This window comes from Lathyrus oleraceus, chromosome 5 (assembly GCF_024323335.1).
Source record: "Lathyrus oleraceus cultivar Zhongwan6 chromosome 5, CAAS_Psat_ZW6_1.0, whole genome shotgun sequence".
Taxonomy (NCBI): domain Eukaryota; kingdom Viridiplantae; phylum Streptophyta; class Magnoliopsida; order Fabales; family Fabaceae; genus Lathyrus; species Lathyrus oleraceus.
In genome coordinates this window covers 604,545,284-604,571,279 of record NC_066583.1, presented here as the reverse complement: position 1 = coordinate 604,571,279, position 25,996 = coordinate 604,545,284, and the positions used below count along the sequence as shown (strand labels likewise).

The following is a 25,996-nucleotide window of genomic DNA, read 5'->3' as shown; positions in this document are numbered from 1 at the left end:
GACGATTGACCTATTCTCTTATCGTTTGTCTTAAAACACCTGATGTAGGTTTGGCAAGTCCCAAGTGGTAGCCATATTTCGAAAATTTCATCCCCGCTGTTATGCCTGAGGGATATAATGAGTTTTTCGTGCCTACCGTAAATTTTCCTCTACCTTGTGTATGATAACCACCATATCTATTCACCTGCCTTTTGCAAGTACCCCTGTGCCTTTTGACACTTTCAAAATTCAAACCTTCCTAGTCGTTGCTAGGGATTGACAATTTCAAAACTCAAACCTTCCTAGCCGTTGCTAGGGATTGACAATTTCAAAATTCAAACCTTCCCAACCGTTGCTATGGATCGCGATCACCAAAATTCAAACCTTCTAGCCGTTGCTAGGGATTGACACTTTAAAAATTCAAACCTTCCCATCCGTTGCTAGGGATTGACACTTTAAAAATTCAAACCTTCCCAACCGTTGCTAGGGATTGACACTTTAAAATTTTAAACCTTCCCAGCCATTGCTAGGGATTGACATTTTCAAATCCAAATCTCCCCAACCGTTGCTAGGGACTTATATCTTTAGATTTCAGGTATTCCAGTCATTGCTAGGAAGCGTCACTGAACTAAAATCTCCCCAACCGTTGCTAGGGACTTATACCTTTAATTTCAGGTATTCCAGCCATTGCTAGGAAGCGTCATTGAACTAAAATCTCCCCAACCGTTGCTAGGGACTTATACCTTTAGATTTCAGGTATTCCAGCCATTGCTAGGAAGCGTCACTGAACTAAAATCTCCCAGCCGTTGCTATGGACTTTTACCTTTAGATTTCAGGTATTCCAGCCATTGCTAGGAAGCGTCACTGAACTAAAATTTCCCCAACCGTTGCTAGGGATCTACACCTTTAGATTTCAGGTATTCCAGCTATTGCTAGGAAGCGTCACTGAACTAAAACCTCCCCAATCGTTACTAGGGATTTACATCTTTAGATTTCAGGTATTCCAGCCATTGCTAGGAAGCGTCACTGAACTAAAACCTCCCTAGTCGTTGCTAGGGATCTACATCTTTAGATTTCAGGTATTCCAGCCATTGCTAGGAAGCGTCACTGAACTAAAACCTCCCCAGTCGTTGACCTTTTTTCATGAAGCTTTTCTCTTTGTTTTCAATTTGAAGAGATGCTTATGTTACACACCATAACATACGTTGCATATCATACACATCATGACATAACCATCATACAGCTGACCCATGTCCTCCCCACATAATACCATAAACTATCCTCAGCAAATGATTTCATATCAAATTTATTTTCCATCCCATGAACAACCTTCACAAATATCCATCACTTCATATCACATTCATTCATTCCCAGTAGGGAGAATTTTTGGATAATTTTTGTATTTAATCCTCTCTTACCTTGGATGTGTGGAAGTCGTTGCTATCTAAACATTCAGGTTCGAGAAGTTTAAATAGGGGCAGCTGTCATACCTCAAAATTCACCCTACCCCGATACAACTTTCATCTGATCCATGGCCCTACTGCACATGCATGCTTTCATTATTTCATTGTCATAATTTCATTGAACTTTCATAACGAAATACATATTACACGGACTCAAGGCATGGTGTTTACACCCGGAAAAAACTGGGGTTATCCGGTTAAAGTTCTGGAATTTTTTTTTAGACTGGGTAATCGATTACCCTAATCATGGTAATCGATTACCCAGACAAAAAATTGATTTTTTGGCCATTTTGGACTGTGTAATCGATTACCCTAATCATGGTAATCGATTACACAGACAAAAAATTGATTTTTTGGCCATTTTGGACTGTGTAATCGATTACCCTAATCATGGTAATCGATTACACCTGCGCAGACAGTAGTAGTAGCTCTATTTTTTTACCCAGAGTACCTTTTGGTTCACCCACTTCAACCCCTTTGCTTCCTCTATAAATAGAGCCATACCCCCACTCAATTTTCAAGCTTGAAAGCCACAAAACCTCTGTCCAAATCACATTCAAGCTCCCTCTTTTCAATCTAAACCCTAACTCACCCAAACCCTTTTTTCTTCTTTGAAACCACCCAACCACCATGTAAAAATCCACAATCTCTACACAACAAAAACAGTAGCAAACTTGTGACCTTCACTTACATAATCATTCACCACCACCATATAAACATACACCTTCTTTCTCTTCCATTTTCCTACCACAACAACCATAGCCACCCTCTTCCAAGCTTTTTTTGCTTCATTCTCAAACCCAAACACAACAACAACCTAGTTTTGACACCACAATCTTGGTAATATTTTGGACTCAAACTCCTTGACATTTTTGGTTTTGTTTTATGTTTGAAAATGACTTTTTACTCTTGGGTTGTGTTTTGAGAGAGGTTTGAGTCAACTTTGAGACAAGTGAGTTTTGTTGGGTTTACACCCTTTTGGGGATTTTTTGCTCTTACTACTTTTTAACAACCATTTTCAATCAAACCTTGTTTCTTGTTATCATTTAATATTTATTGTTGACTTGTTGTTACATTTATTTGGTTGATGAGTTCTATTAGATCATGGCCATGGTTGTTTAGAGTTGATTAAATCTTCAATGTTTCAAACCTATTAATGTTTGATCAATAGATCATTCATGATACTTTGAGGCATTGATAGATTGCCTCTATTTCACCCATATTTGAGTCATTTGATGCATAGGTGAAACCATATTCTCCATATTAACTTGCTAATCCATTTGCTTATTGTTATTCTACTAACTACTAACTACTAACATTTATATTATTGCACTTTAATTCCTTGAAATTTATTTTATTGTTACTAACCATTAACTACTAACTTCTAACATTTTCATTATTGCACTTTACTTCCTTGCAATTTATTTTATTGTTCATTTACATTCACTAACCATTATTATTGTGATATTACCATTCTTTATCTTGTGATTTAATTTTATGTCATTACCCTGTAATTTACATTCAAGTACTCATTATCATCATCATTGTACAAACTCATCATGCATGTTTATTTACTTGTTATTTATTTTATTATCATCATACATTAAAAATAACAAAAACATGATAAAACGATAAAGACCAAAAATATTCACTCCACTCTTAATCAACTTGGACTTAGAGGATTTCATCTTAGGACCTTTGCTTGGAAGTCTTCATTTACTCTTTGTGATACTTTGTAAACACTTGAATTTTCATCCGTAAATTACATGCATGTTGTAAGAATGGCATCATGGCACCACCTTAGGGGGATATGTTTGTAAGACCATTATCCTTTGTTTAGCTTAGGTCACTTTTGCACACAAAAGGCTTTCTCTTGGGCTACCTTACAATGAGACTCTTTAATTTCTTGTTGGTTACTTTGCATTCATGTTGCATAAGCCAAATTTCATAATCAAAATAAAACAAACCCTTGATTCAACGTCAAGTTGCATTTTCATAATCAAATTCAAAACACCTAATAATTACGATTGTTATTGTGCGCCACGAGCCTTAAGTGGTGGAGAATGAGTGAGAATGGAGCATTCCTATCCTTACTCTGATTATTTTGGACGCAAGACGCTTGGCTTGTTGTCTAGAATAATCACCTCCGCCCATAGACTTTAGTACAATAAATCACAAACACTCATTTCATAAAACCCTTATTCAAGGTAAAAATAATACAACTCATCAAACTCATTTTTGTGCCTTAGGGCATCATTCCGAAAACCCTTTTTTCAAAGGTAAAATCAACCAACACACAAACATTTTCTACTCCGAACTACGGAGCTCTGATTCCTCATCCCCGAATGAGTGATACGTAGGCACAAGGCCCCGAATCCTTGACGAGCACTATAATAACAAAAAACACCCTCTTCTTTTTGCACATTCTTTTGAAAATACAACAATAATAGATAAATCCCATGTATGTAAAACAACCCAAATGGTTCCCATTGAGTACCATAGACGTAAGGGGTGCTAATACCTTCCCCTTACGTAACCGACTTCCGAACCCAAATCTCGGTTGCGAGACCGGTTCCTTATTCTCTTTTAGCGCTTCCGTGCGCGTCTCTTTTTCGAGGGTTTTATCGACTATTTCCCCTCTCCTCTCCGATAGAGGAAAACTAAATAAAATTCGGTGACGACTTTTCTGACTTTGCCTCTCTTTGGCATCTCTTTAGTCCCGGTTTCGTTATCGTGAAATCCCGGTAGCGACAGGTATATGAAAACCACGTGGTCCCAAGTTGATCTTTGATGCATGTATGCATGTTATGGCATGAATTAGTGATGGTTTCAGAATTTTTCCATGTTAGTATGCTTATATTTATGCTTATGTTCGTGTCATATTGAATTTTTATGATGAGACATGGTTTTGTAGGTCCAATGAACATGGTAATGGAGCGTGGCATGATGGATTGATGATGTGACAATGATCATTTAAATGAAAGCATGAATTGTAACATCGTATGCTGATATTTTACGTGTTGGAACAAGATTGTTCATATCACTTAGGTTTTGATGATAACAAAGCACTTCAAGAACAAATGAGTATACTAACATATGTTCAAGTGTGCAGGATCACAAATATATAATTAATCCTGATTGAAAGCATATATGGAGGAGCAATATAGGTCTGATTCTGATTGATTAGAATATGATAACTCTGAATGAGTTCATAAGCCTTTGATGGTTCATACTCTGGTCTCATGTCCCTACCTCTGGTGACAACTCGTACTCTGATTGTTTAAAGTATATTAGTTTTATCAAAGCCCATGATTTCTGGACAGATTCAACTAGGGTTTAGTTTTGCAAGGCTCAAGGTATGGTGATGTGACCTCCTTAGTCTATTATACCTTTTGATAGGTACCTAATACTTTGAAAGTTGCTATGAACAGTGTCATTATTTAGTGGACAAAGCTTCAAACCAGATACATTCTCCAACGTCTCTCTTGGCATGCTTCTTCACTAAGTTTGATCTCTTATGTTTAAACCCTCCAACGACTCTTTCTCTACCTCTATAAAAGGAAACTGAAGATTTAAAGGAAGGATACAACAATGCAATACAATATCTTGAGCGTAACTCTGAGCTTTCATTTATAATTGTTATTGAATATGATATTAAGATTTATTATCTTGGTATATCTTAGAAATCTTAAGAGGTTAAGAACCTTTCTGATTGTTACAAAACTGCAATACTTATGATTGTGTATCTAAGTATAATGATTACCATTTTTATTAAACTATTTGTTTAAAGTAGAGGACGTCTCTTGCCTGCGTGCTTGAGAAAGGAAATCTCTTGTTTGTGTACTTGAGTAGTGAAGTCTCTTTCTAAGTTGATTAAGCATAAGTCTCTTGCAAGATTGCTTGAGCAGAAGTCTCTTTCTAGGTTGATTGAGCTTTGAAGACTCTTGCAAGTGTGCTTGAGCAATTTGCAACTTGTTTGGTTATAGTGAAAACTCTTGTTGAGGCAAAGGGACTGCACTATCTCAGTTGAGGAAAGGAACTTGAATAATCTTTGTGTGTTGCTTGCATTTACTTCTAATCACTTTATTTCTATTGTTGTTACTTATTCTGGTATCAGACTCTGAACATGGTTCAAATTTTGAAGTTTCAATATCAAAAGTGAAACGAATTTTGGAATACATAACTCAACCCCCATTCTTGTGTATATTTCTCACCTTCAGTTGGTATCAGAGAACGGTCTGTACTAAACACTTAACTGTAGTACAGAAAACATCTTGAGAAAAATACTATTTTCATCATGGATGATGACTCCACAGTAACTAGTCCTATTGGAGGTTCTCCTCGTGGCAATAACAACCATGATCAAAGTACATATGTTCAAAATAACTATATTTCTAAACCACCGGCATTCAATGGTGACTCTACTGAATTTGAATGGTGGAAGAGCAAGATGTACATTCACATCATTGGGTTGGATAATGAGTTGTAGGATATCATGGAAGATGGCATTGGCTTTTAAGTCAATGGTATTGGAATGATTTATGATAGAAAGTCTCTCACTCCGGATAAAAAAAGATTTATAGAACGCATCATAGAGTGAGAGGCATTCTTGTTGATATCTTGCCTCATCCCAAGTACATAAAAATTATTAATAAGTCTACTGCTAAGACTATCTTTGAATCTCTATGTGCTACATATGAAGGTAATCAATAAGTTCAAGAAGTTAAAGCAAATCTTCTGGTTCAGCAATATGATTTGTTCATAATGAAAGATGATGAAAACATTGAATCAATATTTTCAAGATTTCAAGTTCTTTTGTTTGGACTTTAGGTTATAAACAAGAGCAATACCATTGTGGATCATATCAAGAAGATTCTTAGGAGTCTTCCTTTCCGATATAGATCCAAAGTAACTACCATTAAAGAGGCTAAAGATTTAAACTATTTAAATCTTGAAGATCTTGTTAGCAATCTCCAAAGTCATGAAATGGAGTTAAATGGAGATGAGCCTAAAAAGCAAGTTAAAATTATGGCTATAAGTTTTGTTGGGAGATCCGAGAAATCCTCTCAAACTAAAAAAACTCAAAGAAGTCACTCATGATGAAGTTTCTAATGAAGAATCTGACGATGATGAAGTAGACTTTATCATTAAAAGATTTTAACACTTGGTCAGGAAGAAGAATAAATTCTCTAGTAAGAGAGATGCCTTCAAAGAGCCAAGCTCTGGGAGTAAAGACCGGGATGATTGTTATAACTGCAAGAAGCCTGATTATTTCATTGTTGAATGTCCTGATCTCCAAAAAGATAAAGGCAGAAAGGAAAGCTTTCAAAAGAACAACTTCAGAACCAAATTCAAGAAAAGTCTCATGACAACATGCGAAGAACTTAACAATGAAGGAGAAGATGAAGAAGTCAATCTTACACTCTTTGTTATGTGATATCTACAAAGTAATGCATAAGAAGTATGAAATATCTTTGTAACTGAATTCATCAAGACGATATCGCGGTTGATAACAATCACTTTAGACATCTCATATTGGTCCTTCAACATTATTCGACACACCTCTAAGGTCCAAGTAACATTCTCCTCTTTCTCACTCTCTAGAAATACAAACTCGACAGAATAGGTCTTCTTAGTTGAGGTAACACCAACCATCTTCAATAATGAAAGTCTATACTTGTTGGTTTTGTACGTTGAATCAAGTATGAGCACAATAGAAAACGTGTTTAACAATTTTATAGAATCAGGATGAGTCCAAAATATATCTCTAACGGTAACTCCATCCTGGCATGTTCGGTACCTAGACACATAATTGTTATCATCCAACAGTTTCAAGAGTTATTGCATTTCAATTTTATCCCCCCTAAGCGACTTGTTAGTTTGATATCGAATAATGTACATTTGCTTGATATTTGAGATATTTTCAGGTCTTTTACGTTTCAAAGTTGCAGGTATATTTTTCGGTTAGACCAAATTCAAAGTCATGTCAGGAACACATTACTTCTCTTTCGGCATGAGTCGACACACAATTGGATGGTCGACTAACTTTTCACACAAATCATGGTTATGCAAACCACATATGACATTAAATCTCCAGTTATTGTTTGCCAACATATTGTTGGTGTAAGCCCTAGAGGCCAATACTTTTGGTACTTGTATCGAATTATTTAAAGGCATTTTCTTTATTATGGTTGATTAATAAAGTCCCTGGAATAGATAGTCCGTTTAATATATTAAGTGTGACTTAATCATGAGAACACATTAAACATAAGAAAGTATCCGTAGTCGAGCTTTAGTGTGAAGTGGGATAACATTAAAGCATTAAGACTATTATGTTTGTAGACTGATGATCACATCTCATGGATCATGGATAAAGAGTTATCAAGTCTTAAACATAGGTATGAATATTAGGAGTAATATGTATATCGGATTGACCCGCTATGAGAATACTATATAGAAAGTTATGCAAAGTGTCATAAGTTATTCTCATGGTGATAATAGTGTATACCACTCTTCGACCTGAAACCACTATGGATCCTAGATGTAGAGTCGAGTGCTTTGTTGCTGATCCAACGTTGTCCGTAACTGGATAACCATAAAGACAGTTGATGGGTACTCCACGAAGCATGCTGAGGGACATGAGTGTCCTAGATGGAATTTGCCAATCCTGCGTAACAGGATAAATGTCTATGGGCCCAATATTGAACTGGACAAGGGTGACACGGTCTATACCTTGTGTTCAATATAGACATAAGGGCAAAGGGGTAATTATACACATAATTATTATCACAGGAGGTTTTGTCAGATCACATGACATTTTCGTGACTTGGGTAGCAGTGATGTGTTGCTAGATACCGCTCACTGTTTATTATGTTAAATGTGTGATTTAATATAATTTCCAACGCCGCGAAAACCTATAGGGTCACACACAAAGGACGGATTGATGAGAGATAGAGTAACTAAGGAACACCGTAAGGTACGGTGCACTTAAGTGGGAGACGAAATATGGTAAGGTACCAAATACTTAAGTGATTTTGGGCATATTATAAGATAAGGGCCAAAATACACTTAAGTGGGCTTTTTAGCTTGAAGCCCACACAAGTGGTTCTATAAATAGAACCCCTTGGGTAGAAGCATTGTCACTCCAATCCACTCAGACAGAAATTCAAGTAGAGACTTGGAATTTTGTTTCCCTCTTTCTCTCACTCAAAGCCTTAATTCATAACAGCTAGCACTGCGATTGAAGGAATCCGTTCGTGTGGACTGAGTAGAGACGTTGTCATCGTTCAACGTTCGTGATCGCCCCGTGGATCTGTATCAAAGGTTTTGATCATTATCAGAGATCTGCACCAAAGGTTTGAATCGCCACAAGAGGTAACGATTCTATCACTGATCATGCCCATTCGTAAGGGTCACTAAATGGAGAAATTTTTAAATTCTGCTGCGCCTTGGATGACAATTCTCCAACACATATAATCACACACATTAAAGGAACACTCACATTTTCTTGAACTAGTGTCATCTCGCTTAAAATTTCAACGTGGAGTTCTATATTTCCCGCTTCTTTCGCACATCATTGTCACAAAAGCACATCTTCTATCCGAACCATTATCATATTTTCTGATAACCACACTGAATCCCGGTTTGGAGACCTCCACCAAATCCATTGAAGCATTTGATCATGACATGCAAACTCTTTCTCATTTTTAAATTGATTACCAATATCTACCGCTTTCACAACAACACCTTGAACATTCAGAGACACAACTTATTGGGAGAAAACATCAGAGTACACTATATCTAATAAAAATAATTACCACAAAACAGTAAATAAGCGCTACTGCTGTAAACAGAGCTGAAAAATGAAATAGATTTTTATCAGAAATGTATTTTCGGAGAAGTTCATAATCGTTTCGGAGATACATTTTCGAAAAAAAATGCTAGTTATCTTAAACAAAAACAACATTAATGTGTGCAATAAGGCTTGAAATAAATAATCTCTATCTGAAATTCCAACTTCGTTTGCTCTCATTGAGGTGATAAACCACAAGATTGGAGTTTTTGAGTGAAAATAGGGATTGAGAATAAAAAAGATTTTTGGTGAAGGTTTGTTGTCTAAGACAAGTATGACTGTGTGATCATGCATATCTGTCTATATCAAATTATTCCATAGATGCATCTCCGAAAAATCGAACATGCAAATGTGACAATAATTTTCAAAATCCCGCCTCAAACTTTGGAAGATGCATCTCTAAAAATTTCACTAAGATTGATCAATTATGAATATATTTCTAAAAAATTCTGGAGATGCATCTCTGATATTTAAAAAAATCCAATTTACTAGACATCACTCAAAATAGTCTATGTTTAATGTGTATTGGGTGCGTCCTGAGATGAATCTCCGAAAACTAGAGGTCATTTTAGTATTTTTATGTGGCGTGCCTGAAACACGGAAGCTTAGAGATTTCCCTCCGAAAGTTAAGCCGGTCGTAGATGGACAAAAAATCTAAACATCTAACTTATGGTTCTATTAACAAGTTTAAAACTAGATTAGTTGCTCATGCTCCTAGAACTTACCGAACAAGTAGTAATTTTTTTTGTTGATAAATTTCTAGATTCCGTAATTACCATAACTTTGGCTTGCCTCAGTCTGCTCAAACATATCAGCACTTAATTAAGCAAATCTTCATTTACAAAGGTTTTAACCTAAACCATGCAAATAATATACCATGAATGAACTGTTTCTGCATATCAAAAATAGATTCACCTTGCTTCCTGCGAAATATTTTTGTGCACTTGAGTCACTGTATTAATTCTAGATCACTTTACTTCAGTAGTATCCTAGTTACCAAAATATCCCACAACTCTTGTACAAATGTACAATTAAAAACCAAAAGAACCTATCATGTCCTTTTGGAGGAAAGAATCAGTCTCATAAGAGATTTTGCTCTCTCTTTCTCTTCCCTCCAAAAATATAAACCACTTAACTTTTAAAATAATCTCTTTTTTTCCCTCCCCTCCTCTCCAACCATAAGAACCCCTTAGACTTTGTTTTGTTAGTTGGTACTTCTAATCTATTGCTAATTTCTTGAAAACCGCTCCTCCGGATTTACAACTTTGGACAGAAAAAAAACTTTTTTTTCCAAGAAGATGGATAAATTCAGATAGAATGGTGTTTTTTCTTCATCCGGGTAGGTAAATCCAGACAGGAGCCATTTTTAAGAATCGTGACAGATGAGAAAAGAAGCTCGTATCGTATACATGAAAGCTTATGGAACAGCATGTACCAAAATCTTAATGAACATTAACCAATGTTATCAATAAAACTAAATTTGAATATTATTGGTGTTCAGCATGTACCAAAATCTTAATGAACATTAACCAATGTTATCAATAAAACTAAATTTTAGCTCATTGTATAACCAACCATAAAATAGACCGAATCTCAATCCAAAAATTGAATCACTGTACTAAGTAATGATATTCTATATAAAAAAAACAACCAAATTTCCCAATAGGCTCCTGTCAAGATTATTGTAAATCTAATTTACATTTTGTTCATGCAAAGAAGCCACAAAAGTTGTGCCAATAAATTTCTTACTTTATGCAGCCAAGAATTTCTTCAATCCCGATTTCTGATCCGCATTGAGCCGAGATGGGAATTTGATATTGAACTTTATCCTCAAGTTTCCCTTCTTTGTTGGATCCTTTGGCAGTGGCATTCCTTCTCTTGGAACAACTTCCTCGTACTCCGGATGAACAACATTGTTGACTACTATAGTCAAGTTTCTACCATCAAGTGTGGTGAGATTCACTGTGCAGCCGGATAATGCTTCTGCAAGAGAGATCTTCTGAGTGGCAACCAGATCATTTCCTTCACGAGTGAAGACGCTGTGTGGTTTTTCATCAATGACAAACACAATATCAGCGGGTATTGAATTTGGATGTTCGTTTCCCTTCTCCGGGAAGGTGATCTTTGTGCCCTTCTTCCAACCAGGTTTGATATTAATAGTCAAGATCTCGTCCAACTGCATGAGTTTGCTGCACCGAGAAGGAAATGAAAAAAAAGTCATCAATAGGGCATTCTACAACACTAACAATTCCATAACGAGAGATATCAATATTCAATATCATACATAAATTTCAGATATTCAAACCTTATCTGGAAATCTAGATGATTTAGTTAGAGGATATAATGCAGGCTAAGAGAGGAAATCCATTATGCTAGAAAAACAATCCATGTTCCTAGATAGAACAATGAAAATGCCAGCCCCGACAAGATGCATAAACCCATTATTACATTAGACTAGGGCATACAAATTATTGATTCCGGTTAACAAACACCAAGCCATTGCAACATTAAACAAGAGAAGGATAAAACATCATAGTAACAGACTTCATCGACATGTTCATTTGCAGAAGACTTCTCTACTCCTAGACTAGAATGAAATAGGACTAATATAATCTCAAAAATCAGATACACAAACTTTATAACAAACGCACAATGGAATCCACCATTTCTATACACTTTTATCTGGTGTGAAAGAGCATTATCAAACATCACAATTCTAGTATTCCCTTCCGAAAAAAACTACTTTTAATCATGTTTTGAGTGTAACTTTACGACATGGTTATTAAATCAAAAGTTCTTGAAAGAGCAATTTGCCAAGCAACTACTTACTAGGTATAAACATCATGATTAAAATTTAAAGTTTCATTAACTCATTACTTAGAATAAAAACAGTAACAAATTTATAACAATAGAACTCTAGCTTTACATTTTATTTGATGTCAACTACAACTGAGCAATACTTCTGCTACGAGTGCAAAACCTACCAAGAAACTGTTCTATATGGAAAAACTCAAGGCAACCCTAACTCGGGTGATAGAAAAGTTGATTCAATTTAATTCTGAAGCATCAGTATTTCACATTGGGAATCAACTGCAATACGAATCAAAGACAATTACTATAACTTCTAAATAGTTTTCATCTTCCAACAAAGAAGCAAATGCCACAAACATTGCATCAACCAGAACTACAAACTACAAAGTCAACTAGCATGTTCTCAGCAAGATAGATGGATTAACAAAAACAAGGATAAATGAATGATAAAACTGGCATAATACTTGCTTCAAAACAAAACACAAACAAGAATCAGTTATGAATCCAATCAAAATTGCTAATCGCCAAGCTACAAGGCCAATCAGCCTCTTCTCCAGTTAATCCGCGAGTATTTGTACTTTTATTAAAACATGTGAATCTCAGCAATGTTAACAGTAAACCAAACTGAATTGAACTCCTTTAAATATATAATAATCCACACCAGTAAAGACATCAATGCCCAAAAAAAAAATAGGAAGGTAAGAACAACAACTAACCCATGAACATCAATAACTTCTCTGGTGATCTTCATCTTCCTTGTGGTCCCTTTATATATATCCTCAAGAGCACACGGCAATTTGTTCTCAATAGGCGGTGCCTTACGAGGAGCACTTTGATGATGCACATGAGCTCCACTTCCTCCTCCATCCCCAAAGGATCCAAACATATTCTCAACAAACATACCATTCGGAAGCCTTACTCCCATGCCACCAGAACCACTAGCACCTCTTCCTATCCCTCCCATGCCACCAAAGGGACTTGAAACCCCAAAAAACTCAGCAAAAATATCATCAGCATTCCGCTGATTGAACCGAAACGAAGCCGGTATATCCGCGGGAGAATAATAAGTGGGTCCACCACCACCAAAAGCTTCCGATGGTGGTGGCATTTGACCCTTCAAACCATCTTCCCCATATTGATCATAGATAGCCCTCTTCTGAGAATCACTCAGAACCTAAACAAACAATAAAAAAAAATCCCAAAACAAAATCAGCATAACCCAGAATATAAAAACAATAAAAATCGAAACTTTAATCAAGATCCACTCAAAATTGTAGTCAGAACTTACATCATAAGCTTCAGAAATTTGCTTGAATTTGGCTTCAGCTTCTTTCTTGTTGTTAGGGTTTTTGTCAGGGTGCCATTTCATAGCGAGTTTTCTGTAAGCTTTCTTCAAATCATCCTCTTTAGCGTTCCTATCAACCTGAAGAAGCTTGTAATAGTCAACACCCATGGCAGGTTGTTGCGCTTCTTCTTCTCGCTTTCTTTTCGTCAGCTTTGCAGTTTGTGGTTCACCGTTTTGTGGTTGTTGCAGAGATTCTTTTGGTTTTCTGCGGCGTTAGAAAATGATTTGATGGGTTGAGAAAGGAACGGAAAGTTCCAGAAATTTATAAGGTTGGGTGGGTTTTGGGTTGCACACGATTGTATTGTATCTGACCACTATTGCGTATACTAGTAACAAATATGCTAAAAATTCATGAACTTGCATATAGCTTATCACAAACTTATAAAATACACTGTATTACTACTTTAATCAAAATTCTTTTTTTTTATAGTTTATTATAATATATTTAAAAATGAAAAAAAGATGATGTAGAATAATAAATTTAAATTATTAAAATATTTGAAAATTATAAATTTGATATATATAATCAAATAAAATATTATTATTAATAAAATAATTCAGGTATATTTAAGTATGTCGTCATTCTTACTAAAAGAAAATATTGAAAAAGTCATTTGGATATACCTAAAATAAGATAAGTCTTACCTCAACGTGAGTCAGTAGATCTTATCTCGTTTGTATATATATTATTTTTTATTTTTATATATTTTTTTAAAATAAAAAATTTATATTTTATTTTAAAATTTTAATGGTATATAATTATGAGATTAATTATTATACATTGTCAGTATAAAAAGTTTTACACTGTCGATTTATCACCATCACGTGTTTGCATTATTTTATAGGTTTTTAAAATAAAAGTCAAACTTATTTCAATACTCAATGTCTATGATTAATTGACGGTGTAAAATCTTTTTACACTGTCAGTGTATATCAATTAAATTCTATAATTATTATTTAAGTTTAATTAGTCATATTTTATTAATTTAATTTGTGGTTTCATATTATTCTCTTAGTTAATAAATATTACTTTTAAGTCTTTTAAAAACACATCTAAATATTACTTTTAAGTCTTTTAAAAACACATCTATTAGTCAATAAATTTATATTTAATTTTGTCAAAAATATTAGATAATTGATCTTAAGCAAAAAAAGAGATGAATTGTGAAGTTTTGAAAATCTTTAATTGAAAACAAATTTTTTGAAAAAAATAGAGTTTAAAATTGTTTGTAAAGAAATAAATAGCAGAATGATGATGTTGAATAATCAGTTATAATAATATTATTGATAAAAAAAATTCATGTATATTTAAGTCATTGTAATAAAAAAATGTTTGAAAAAGTTATTTGATTAAACGTAAAATAAGCTAGGCCTTACGTTAACATGAGTTGGTCTATCTTACTCTTATATGTTTAATGAAGAATATTTATATATTTTGTTAAAGTAAGAAAATTTAATATTTAATGATATATATCTATTATTTAGGTTTAATTAGTAATCAAGCAAAAGCTTCCGATTAATCTATTTTATCATCATTAAAAATGAGAGATTATGAAGAAGATGTTCTTAATTTATCTTAACTTAATTTTGGTGAAGACACAAGTTTATCAATGAAGAAAGATCAAAGAAAAAAAAGATTAAAATCAAATATTAAGATTGCATACGTTTTGGTAGTTAAAGGATTGAATCATGAAGATTGAGGTATCAATGACATTTCATTTGTGTATATATATATTATGAGCTCAAACATTTTAAATCTAAATCATTCCTAACATTTTTGTCTGCATTGTTTCAAAATTGCATCTTTAACTTTGAGAATTTTCAAGTTTCTAGAAAGGTAAATCGATTTACCCCCTATGTAAATCGATTTACATACTCTCTATCAAACGAAAATTTGAAAATGAAGAAAGGTAAATCGATTGGTCTCTTAATGTAATTTGATTTACTTAGTTTATTTTTTCAATTTTTTTTTTAAAAATGGCACATAAATCGATTGACACCATAGGTAAATCGATTTACCTCTACAACTTTGTAAAAATTCTAAATCATTTACATTCATCTTCATTGCATATGTTCATCATACATTTTCCGATTCATTGCAAATTCAGCATTAATATTTCTTTAAACATTACCATTATTTCTAGAGGTATCATATCCACTATAAATATCGTAATTTTTCATGAATCAAATCACCTATTCACATCTTATTTTTCAAACAATTCATCTATTAATTTTATGTGTTCATAACTTTTTGATAGAAAATTTTTTAGCATAAATTTCATACATCTTATAAAAATTTCTTAAACATATTGATCATTTAAGATATATATATATATATATATATATATATATATATATATATATATATATATATATATATATATATATATATATATATATATATATTCTTGAATTTTATTCAAGTGAAAAAGAAAATCAAAATTGTTATATCTTAGAACTCAAGCCAAGTTGAAAAGATTAATCAAAGTTGTATTCATAATTTGTATTTGTAATAGTGTGTGGAGACAATTGTCAGTAATATTGTGTAACGACATTTGTTTGTAATAGAAATTAGTGTGCTTTATAAGTATTGTAAACAAAAAGTGGTGTGTTTTTTTATTTATGTGATAATCATGGTAGTGTTGGTGATTATTGAAAAAATGTCAATTGAAGTAGATAATCATCTTAAGTTGTATTATTCAAAGTAGTATTCATAGTGTGTGGTGATATTTATTTGTAATACAAAGTAGTGTACTTTTTAAGTATTGTAAACAAAAAGTGGTGTGCTTTCTTATTTATGTGATAATCATCATAGTTTTGGTGATTATTAGAAAAATGTCATTTGAATTGGTTTGATTCAAAGTCTCAAGGTGGCAAGAAACACGAGAAAGGGAGGTTTGAATTGGATTTCTAAAAATGAAAGTTTTTTTAATCCAACACAATCAAATAGTAAACAACAAACAAAAATAAATGAAACCGTTATTTTTATCCTGGTTCGCTGTTAACTAAGCAACCTCCAGTCCACCCGCCAAAATGATTTTGCCTTATCAACAAGGACTTAATCCACTATAACCAAACTGATTACAGACACACAAAGACTACTTGTCAATGTCTTCTTGAGTAATTCTGACTATACCTTAGTCACTCACGGAATACAAACTCAATCAATGAGATTACAAGAGTGTATTTACAAGATTGCTTCTACGAAGGCAGATTACACAAATTTTAGTATAAAGTATTTATCACATAATAACAAACAAAAGCTCTAAGTGTGTTTTCTTTTCTCTACACAATAATATTCAGTTCAACAAAAGAGTTATGTGTAGTAATGTAATGAATTACATCTTCTTCATCCTTCCAAGTATGCTTTATATATGTAATAAAAATATCCATTGGAGGGTAGAATTGGAATACCAAAATGCATTTGTAGCCTTGCATAACGGCTTGCAAAATGGGAGGCAAAATGGTACAATAGTACAGTTCTTAGCCTACAAAATCAAAATAGTGGAAGGAATATTTGATCTTGTATTGTGTATTATTTTCCTTACGCAAAACCTTTTGATCTTATCTTCTAATATTCAGAGGCTTCTGGATGAATGTTGTTGGAGCATTTTTAGAAGGATTAAGAGTCTGGTTGAGAGAAACTTCAGAACCTTACTCTTTAGAGTCTTGACACAGTTCATCGGAACCGTTGTCTAAGAGCGTTCCAGAGCTTGACATAATCTTGTAAAACACTTTGTATCTCTTCAGAGTCAAAGTGTGTTGAGTCTAGAATCTGATGACGTCAATGCTGAATCTTCAAAATCAGAACTTGTTAGCAAAAGCTACACACTAGACAAAACCATTAGGGTACAAATTTTTTCTCTAAGAAACAATGTATTGTTATCATCAAAACTAAAGGCCAGATGCAGAACCAAATCTTGTTCTTACAATCTCCCCATTTTTGATGATGACAAAACTGTGTATTTTGATGAGCAATTTTTACTTGGTTTAATCACATAAGAAGATTAGAGTGAGATTTGTAAGCTCCCCCTGAATTTTATACTATTAAAATTATTTTTCAGCTTAGAATTTCAGAGTTAGGTTTGCAAACTCCCATTGAATTGAAGACTTAAAATAATATTAACACATATAAAATATCTCAATCAGCATGAAAGAAATAACTTCCAGAATGTAGAAGCCTATTTATAGAAGTATTTCATTTTAGAGTTGACTTTGCTTTGAGTATCAGAAAGTCTGTTTATCAGCCTTATATTAGAGCATGATTTGTTAGAACTTGTATACGTCTGGTTCAGAACTTGTATACGCCTGGTTCAGAACTTGTATACATCTGGTTCAGAGTTTCGCTTGTTTAACTTGAACTCAACTCAAACCAACTTGGTTAATGTCTTTTGATAAATGTCTTAACTCCTGAAAAGCTTGGTTAACTTGAAACATGATGAACTTATTCAAAGTTCCCAGAAAAGTCACCAGACTCAGAAATAAGAACATTAAAGACAAATATTTGGGTGTCAGAATCAGAATTAGGTATATCAAAATCATATCATTCTTCTCCTTCTTTGTCATCAATCGAAAAGGAAGAATAAAGACAAGGTAAAACCAACCAAATTTTCATTCATTAAAAAACAGAGGTACATAATCAAAAAGACAACGCTTAAACTAAGAAAGCAACAAGTTTTAAAAACACTAAGGTTTAAGAAGGGGGTGGCAGTCTTGATAAGATAGCTTGAAGCATCCCTTAAATCTTGGTGTTTGTTCTAGCTTGTGCCTTGAACATCTCATCCTGCTTGTCCAACCTTTATCTAACCACAACATTCTCAGCCTTGAGCTCATCTAAGGTCTTCAGAATGACTTCTTCAGAAACCAAAGTCTCTGCCACTCCATACACACTGCCAACTTCAAAAGTCTTCTCAGAAGTAAAAAGAGTCAGCTGTTCTGATAGGGTTTCTTGAGGATGAGGTATCACTTCTGGTGCAGGGAGAATAAGTGTTGGAGGAACCTTTTGAACCAAAGGTTCAACAATACCAGAGAGTCTGGCATGAGAGTTCCTTTGAGAATCCTTTAAGCACAAATATTCCAACTCTCTAGAGCCGAAGTCAATCTATCTTTTTAAGTTATTAGACAGAGTACACACTTCAGAGAGGTTTGCATTTGAGGTGAAAACTTCAGTGAGAATGTTCATTCTGGAAACAACCTCACTTTTAAAATTGTATTAATAATTCATCCAATGGTGTGGGGAGGATGTTGGTTTGAAAGGGAATTTGGTCAGAATAGAGTTGAGGTGTTATGTGAGAAATGGAAATCATCTCATCATCTGACTCAAAATCAGAATCATTATAATCAGATTCTATAATGACAACATAAGAGTCGGAGTTATGTGTTTCAGAGTGAGTTGTGTTTTGTGGTTGTTGGTTTTCAGAAAGAGTTGGTGAGTGAGGGTTTTCTGGTTGAGTTGTTGGTATGATAATGGATGTAAGGGGTTCATAAGGCGTGGGAAGTAGAAAGGAATTATATTGGATTAATGGTGTGAGGAGTAGAAATAGGCGGTTCAGTAGGAACTATTTCGGAGTGAACTTGTCCAGAAGTATGAGCAGGTTCAAAGTGAACTTGTTCAGAAGTATGTGTAGCTTTAGAGTGAACTTGTTCAGAAATATGCGTAGGTGAAAGAGTAGTGGTAGATGGTAAGGATGACATGTTATTAACAAAATGAAGATGAGTTTTAGAAGGGGTTGACATACTAGAGACAATTCCAGCAGAAGAAGTAACAACAACAGCTCTGGGTTCTTCAGCAGAAGTTTCCAGAGTCCTCCTAGCATAACTAGAGGTTTTAACCTTCTTAGATATTCCATCAACATGCTTCATAGAACTTTTCCTCTTCTTAGAATAAGTTTCATAAGCTTTGTCTATGGCACCTGCTTGATAGCTAGCAAAGTAATGCATCAAAACATTCATAGGATCTGGCTTTAAGAAGAATGGAAAGTCTTCTAAAAGGATATTTATGTTGGAGACAAATTCCTTTGGAACTTCAACATGGTTGCTAGTCATTTCAATTATAAGGCCCATGTTCTTCAGACTTTTGGCATTGAACATCCTTTAAATCTAGGGTTCCGTCTCTTTGGTAATCTGAGCTTTTAATAAAGAGTCTATCAGCTTACTCTCCATCAGAATATCTGATATCAGCCTTCCAAGGGGAATCAAATTCCCATTCTTCTTGCTTCCATCTCTGGTTTCCTTCACCATGTCCCTCAGTTATTGAAAGAGAAGTGAATGAAGGTTCACCTTCTTCTTAGTAGAAATATAGTAGAGAGCATATTGTTGGTCACCATTAATGTAGTCTGCGTAATTCATTGGCTTTCTATGATGAATACACCCTTGAAGAATTATGGCCCTGATTCTCATATTAGGTTAAAGATCCTTGATCTTGTTTGAGTGAATTCCAGAAGTGAATATCAATTTTTAAATCTCAATCAAGTCAGACTTTCTTTTCACTATCTGATAACATCTCTTTCCAGATCCATCGTGTCCAATGTGTTTGGCAATCAGTTTCTCAGTTATGACATTCTTCTTTCCCATAACGAAAGAAGTAACTTGGAAAATTGAGGTCTTGGCATGAGTCCAAAATTCTCTAACCAGATGAAAGAAAAATGGACCTTGAATACGGTCAAAACACTTTTCCTAGCCTTGAATCTTAACAACATCCAAAAGATCAAGGCCATTATCCTTCAAGTTCTTAAAATCAACCATAAGTTCACAAATAACTTTTAATTCATTTGCAAGAGTAGTTAATGTGAGTTCAGGTTTATCATAAGGTTCTTCAGAGAACACTTCTTGAGCAGATCCTAAAGCAAATTTTGAAGAACTGATTTGAAGGAGATAAGGAGTTTGTTATTCTTATGACGATGAAGAAGGGCTACAAACAATTCTTTGAGTAGTTTCAACAAGTTATTGTTGTTGAGCTTGTTCTTGAGATTGTGCCATTGTTGAAGAGGAACAAAGGTTTTGGTTTGAAAGAGTTTTTAGGTTGAAAGAGAGAAAATGTAGGAAGTGAATGTAACAAAAGTGTGTGAAGCGAGTGAAATGGGTTTATATAAGGGTTTTGCAATCATGAATAAAGTCTTGAATAGTGCAAAAAATATAACAAGGGGTAAAGCGTGAAGATTTTACCTAATCCCAAGAAATTTGTTCATCCAATGTGTCACTTAGTCGATTAGGAGGGATCCGGTTTTCTAAGGCAAATGTCTTTAAAACTGTTCCACTAACCAAGGTTGATTGACAACTAATTAATGCAGTAATTGTTCAGTATCCAAAAGATAGAATGTTTAACCAAACAGGTTCTGACCTTATGAAACCTTCTCACTTCTGAAGACTCAAATTTTCAGAGCCAAAATGTCTCAGAGTCTCATTTATCCATTATGAGAAATTAAACATTATAAGATAATCATCTTTTTCATTCTAGACATAAATCCATTTTTAAATTCTTTAGAATGAAAAAAAAACCTATCTTCAGCAAGGGTTTTTTGATGAGCAACAGGCGTGTCTGTCGGATTGTGACTGCAAGCGCACATCCTATAGTGTAGTTTTAAAAGATTGTCGAATCCACAAAGACTAATGGTCAAGCTAATGTTATCTATTATTGCAGTGCAAAGATAAGGCTAAAGATTATAAGGGTAGGAACGGAAATGAGAATACTAAATTCTAACGGTTTTAAAGTTATGATAGCAAACGAGTCCGGAATATGGATTCCGCGTACCTAAGGGATTTAGGTAGAATTGGGCACTAAATATGATTCTATTGCGTTATGTAGAAATTATCGACTTAAAGGCCTCGTCTCACACTCTCGCGCTATTAACAAAGATAACACCTCCTAACCAAAGGATTTTACTCTCGCTCGCCCGTTTTAATTAGTAGGCGTATTTTGAAAGTAAATGAGATCCTAAACGACGCCTAAAGTGCTCTCGCTATTTTTAGGATTGATGCCTAGTTTCCATTATCTGGTTCCTTCCTCACACTCTCGCGCTATCGGATTGAACCTTAACTTGTCTCACATTCTCGTGCCAAAATAGTAAACATACAATTGGAAACTAAAGCCATAACAAAGTTAGATCATAAATTCACACCTATTATTTCTATCGAGTCCCGTCGGTAACGAAAATACTCATACATCAGACTCAGAATAATTTAGCAAGATATGATATTATTTGGAAATAGAATAATTAAAACATTCAAAAGTAAGAGCAGCATGGCATACAAGTAATCAATACAGTAAAACATGCAAATATCAAATGCAGTAAAAAGAACCTGAAATAGCGTAAAATAAAATTGGAATTAACTTGAACTTGAACTTGAACTTGAATTAACTTGAAAATAAAATAACGGCAGACTTGTTCTTTGATCCAAGCGTACAGTAAAGATGAAAGCAAAGTAAAAATAGAACAGGTGTGACAATCCCTCGATGTGAGTTATTGTCACTTTTACAGGTAATTTATGCTTAGTTCTAAAATGTCATTTCGGCATCGCTTCCGCACAACTTGGATACCTTCAAAAGTCTCCCACAATCCTATTTATAGAGGTTTTGAGACCTGATAACTCTATTGGATCGTGCATGGAGAGTGGAGGGTAATTAGAGGATAAAAAACGGTCCAGAACTGCCCACTAGCGCGGTTCTGTTACCGCGTGATAATGGTGAACGCCATTAGGGGAATGATGAACGCCATTCCTTCCATGTTTTGAACGACGTGGCAGCAAAGTGAGTGGCGAACGCCATCTAGACATAATGCATAAAATTGGTTCTTTCGCTTCTTTTTAGCTCCAATTTTGTTCCTTTTTCGCGAGGCTTCCAAAACTTCAATGAAATCGGATAACAATTGCAAAATAAATAAAATGGAAGTAAAAGACGATAAAATGCATAAAAACATAAACGAATATCATGTGAAATGAGCCTAAAAACATTATACAATTTCTCGTTATCAAATTCTCCCACACTTAAATTGTTGCTTGTCCTTAAACAATCACCTAACACACATGATAAACAATTAAACATAATGTCTGAAACATAGGCACGACGACACTCTAAGTAGTACGAGACTGCTAGGCTAATGTTAGATAAATAGGTACTAGATACCAAAAATGAGGATATCATAGTGACATACATTCGCATTTCACGGACAAAAACCCCCCCTATGCAAAACCAATTTGAATCATGCCATTATAAATCGGCCTACATTTTTTGTTCTTTTTCAAGCTCTTTTTCATTCTAGCGCAATCCGATTAAGCCCGTTATCCGTACACATTCAAGGCAGATGAACCTGTTAGTGACTATGATCTCGATTTCAAATTATTTTTTTCGCACTTACTTAGCAAATTTTTGCTTAAGTATCAACCGGATTTTTAAGAGTTCGTACCGTCGGGCTAAATGATCGAGTGAGGATCGCCTAACTTAGAAGGGCCAAATCTTATCACAAATTTTATTCATTATATTTTTCATTTTTGTGTTTTTGCTTGAGATAATACACTTATTTGCATCAGCTTCCTTACTCATGTGTGTTTTAGGATGGTGCTGACTGCTAGTATAAACTACTCAAGGGGTTAATTAAAGAAACTTAGAATTAAGGTATAGACATAATGGTTATTCAAATCAATGCCGCATACTTAGGTAATTTAGGATGTTAGGACGATACCGATATTATCGACACTTTCCCAAGTCTATCTAACGAAACCTAAAAAGTAGAAACAAATTATACTAAAGGTGTGTCATGCCATTGAATCAGAACAATTTTTTTTTATCATTGGGGGTCAAATCTAAGGGAATTTTCAAACAAAAGAAAAAAATTATCACGTAATAGGACTCGACAACACATGTATGACTCGACCAATAACTATGTGTGACTCAACCATTAGCTAAAGATAATTAAGTAGGAAACTAATGAAAATAAAACAGTAAATAATAGAAAAGTGGTAAAGCTCCTCCCCCACACTTGAACCAAACATTGTACTCAATGTTTTAGTGTAAGGCGAAGAAAGGAGTAGTGAAACCTGGTAGGGTGGATCAATGATGTCGCCCGCAGCCTCGATGTCGCGCAAAACCTCCTCTACCGAAAGCAAGGTTGGGTACTGAAGGAGAAGGGCGATCCAAAACGCAGCGGAATTTAAAAAAAAATATCCTTTAGCGATCTTTACAAATGGGCATGATCGGTGATAGAATCGTTACCTCTTGTGCCGATTGTAACCTTTGATGCAGATCTACGGAGTGATCACGAGCGTTGAACGATGACAACGCCTCTACTAAATCCACACGAACGGATTCCTTCAATCTCAGTGCTAGCTGCTATGAATGAAGGCTTTGAGTGTGTGTGTGTGTGTGTGTGTGTGTGTGTGTGTGTGTGTGTGTGTGTGTGTGTGTGTGTGTGTGAGAGTGAGAGAGAGAGAGAGAGGGAGAGAGAGAGAGAGAGAAACGAAATTGCAACTGCACAAATGCTTCTGCACAAGGGTTCTATTTATAGACCACTTGTGTGGGCTGCAAGCTAAAAATCCCACTTAAGTGTATGTGGCCCATATCTTATAATATGCCAAAATCACTTAAGCGCGTGTTACCTTACCATATTTCGTATTCTACTTAAGTACACCGTACCTTACGATGTTCTACAATTCACTTAAGTGCATCGTACCTTACGGTGTTCCTTAGTTACTCTATCTCTCATCAATCCGTCCTTTTGTGTGTGACCCTGTAGGTTTTCGCGGCATTGGCAATTATATTAAATCACGTATTTAACATAATAAACAGTGAGCGGTATCTAGCAACACATCACTGCTACCCAAGACACGAAAATGTCATGTGATCTGACAAATCCTTTTGTGATAATACTTATGTGTACAATTACCCTTTTGCCCTTATGTCTATATTGAACACAAGGCATAGACCGTGTCATCCTTGTCCAATTCAATATTGGGCCCATAGACATTTATCCTGTTACGCAGGATGGGCAAATTCCATCTAGGTCACTCATGTCCCTCAGCATGCTTCGTGGAGTACCCATCAACTGTCTTTATGGTCATCCAGTTACGGACAACGTTTGATCAGCAATAAGGCACTCGACTCTACATCTAGGGTTCATAGTGGTTTCAGGTCGAAGGGTGGTATACACCATTATCACCATGAGAATAACTTATGACACTTTGCATAACATTCTATATAGTATTCTCATAGCGGGTCAATCCAGTATAAATATTACTCTTAATATTCATACATATGTTTAAGACTTGATAACTCCTTATCCATGATCCATGAGATGTGATCATTAGTCTATATACATAATAGTCTTAATGCTTTAATGTTATCCCACTTCACAATAAAGCTCGACTACGGATACTTTAAGAATAGTGTCCTTATGTTTAATGTGATCTCATGATTAAGTCACACTTGATACATTAAACGAACTAGCTATTCTATGGACTTTATTAAACAAACATAATAAATAAAATGCCTTTTATTATTAACAAATAACTCTGATACAAGTACCAAAAGTATTGGCCTCTAAGGCTTACACTAACAGGTACATGCTGCATGTACTCCCTCATACCTGCCACCTCCATATGCACTCCATTCATATTATTGATGAGGTCAGTCATATGGAGCTCCGTCCGCTCGACAAAGTCAACCTGCGCATGTCTGATCAGATCAACGGAGGCCCTCATCTCTGCCTGCTGCATCTGAATGTTCCTAAGTAGGACATCACGGTCCGCCTCGACATCATTCCGATGTCTAAGCTCACTTAAGATGTCAACAAGAGCTGTCCTCATGGCGGTGTAGTCATACTCCTCGCGGGGCTGATATCCAGATGAGGTGCCTGCAAAAGAGTCAGGAAAAGCAGGTGAGGTGTGTGCTTGGGTGCCAGTGTGGGGAGTATCTTGCTCTATGTAATCGGGCTCGGGGGTGTTAAGATCAAAGGTCTAGTTAGCACTCATTCGCACGTTGATACGTGCGACGCAAGGTAAAGTAACTCCCATAACCTCTCGGTTACTAATCATTAACGAAAATTACCATCAGGTTTATTTTTAATGAGGCGCATGCTACGACAGTAATCAAGGTCGACAAACAGAGTCTCTAACGACTCAAGCGTATCCAACTCTGTGCCTAGGTTTAAAGAAAGGGCTATGGACGTGATTAGCGCTCCGACACAAATAGGACCTCCAGTTCGAGCACATGTGGACTGGAACTATGTGAGTAAGAATGGTGTCAAGTTAACTTTTGTTTCATACAATGCATAATAAATAAGAAAAAGGTATCTAGAATTCACGTTGTTGGTATTCTCTCGACCAAAAATAGTACTAGATAAAATACTATGCAAATACCGAATGGCCGGGTTTTGGATAGATGTAGCTTTTAGGCCTTCCCAGTCTGTGATGGTTTTTCCAGTTAGTTGCTGCCAAAAGTCGAGAGCACTGGATTCCCAATCGCTCTCTAAAGGGTGTTGGCATGCAAAATCATCCCCATGAGGGAACGAAAGTAAATCGACATGTTGGTCTTGATTAATAGCGTAAGTTTTGTTG

General features: G+C 35.0%; 1 protein-coding gene across 1 annotated transcript; it reads right to left on the bottom strand.

Annotated features, from left to right (window-relative positions):
* Positions 1-10,836: 10,836 nt before the first annotated feature.
* On the bottom strand, positions 10,837-13,825 carry LOC127086925 (uncharacterized). Its single transcript, XM_051027750.1, has 3 exons — positions 13,394-13,825; positions 12,822-13,279; positions 10,837-11,483 (listed from the first exon to the last, which is right to left on the bottom strand). Exons 1-3 carry the CDS (start codon positions 13,556-13,558, stop codon positions 11,045-11,047), a joined length of 1,062 nt encoding a protein of 353 aa, XP_050883707.1. The 5' UTR covers positions 13,559-13,825; the 3' UTR covers positions 10,837-11,044.
* Positions 13,826-25,996: the final 12,171 nt, after the last annotated feature.

What these genes read in the sequence shown, in the direction of transcription:
- LOC127086925 (XM_051027750.1), bottom strand. Translation starts at nt 13,558, where the DNA reads ATGGGTGTTGACTATTACAAGCTTCTTCAGGTTGATAGGAACGCTAAA. An exon ending in AAATTTCTGAAGCTTATGAT is followed by an intron (nt 13,280 to 13,393) that starts GTAAGTTCTGAC and finishes TTGTTTGTTTAG; the next exon opens with GTTCTGAGTGATTCTCAGAA. An exon ending in GAAGTTATTGATGTTCATGG is followed by an intron (nt 11,484 to 12,821) that starts GTTAGTTGTTGT and finishes TTCTCGGTGCAG; the next exon opens with CAAACTCATGCAGTTGGACG.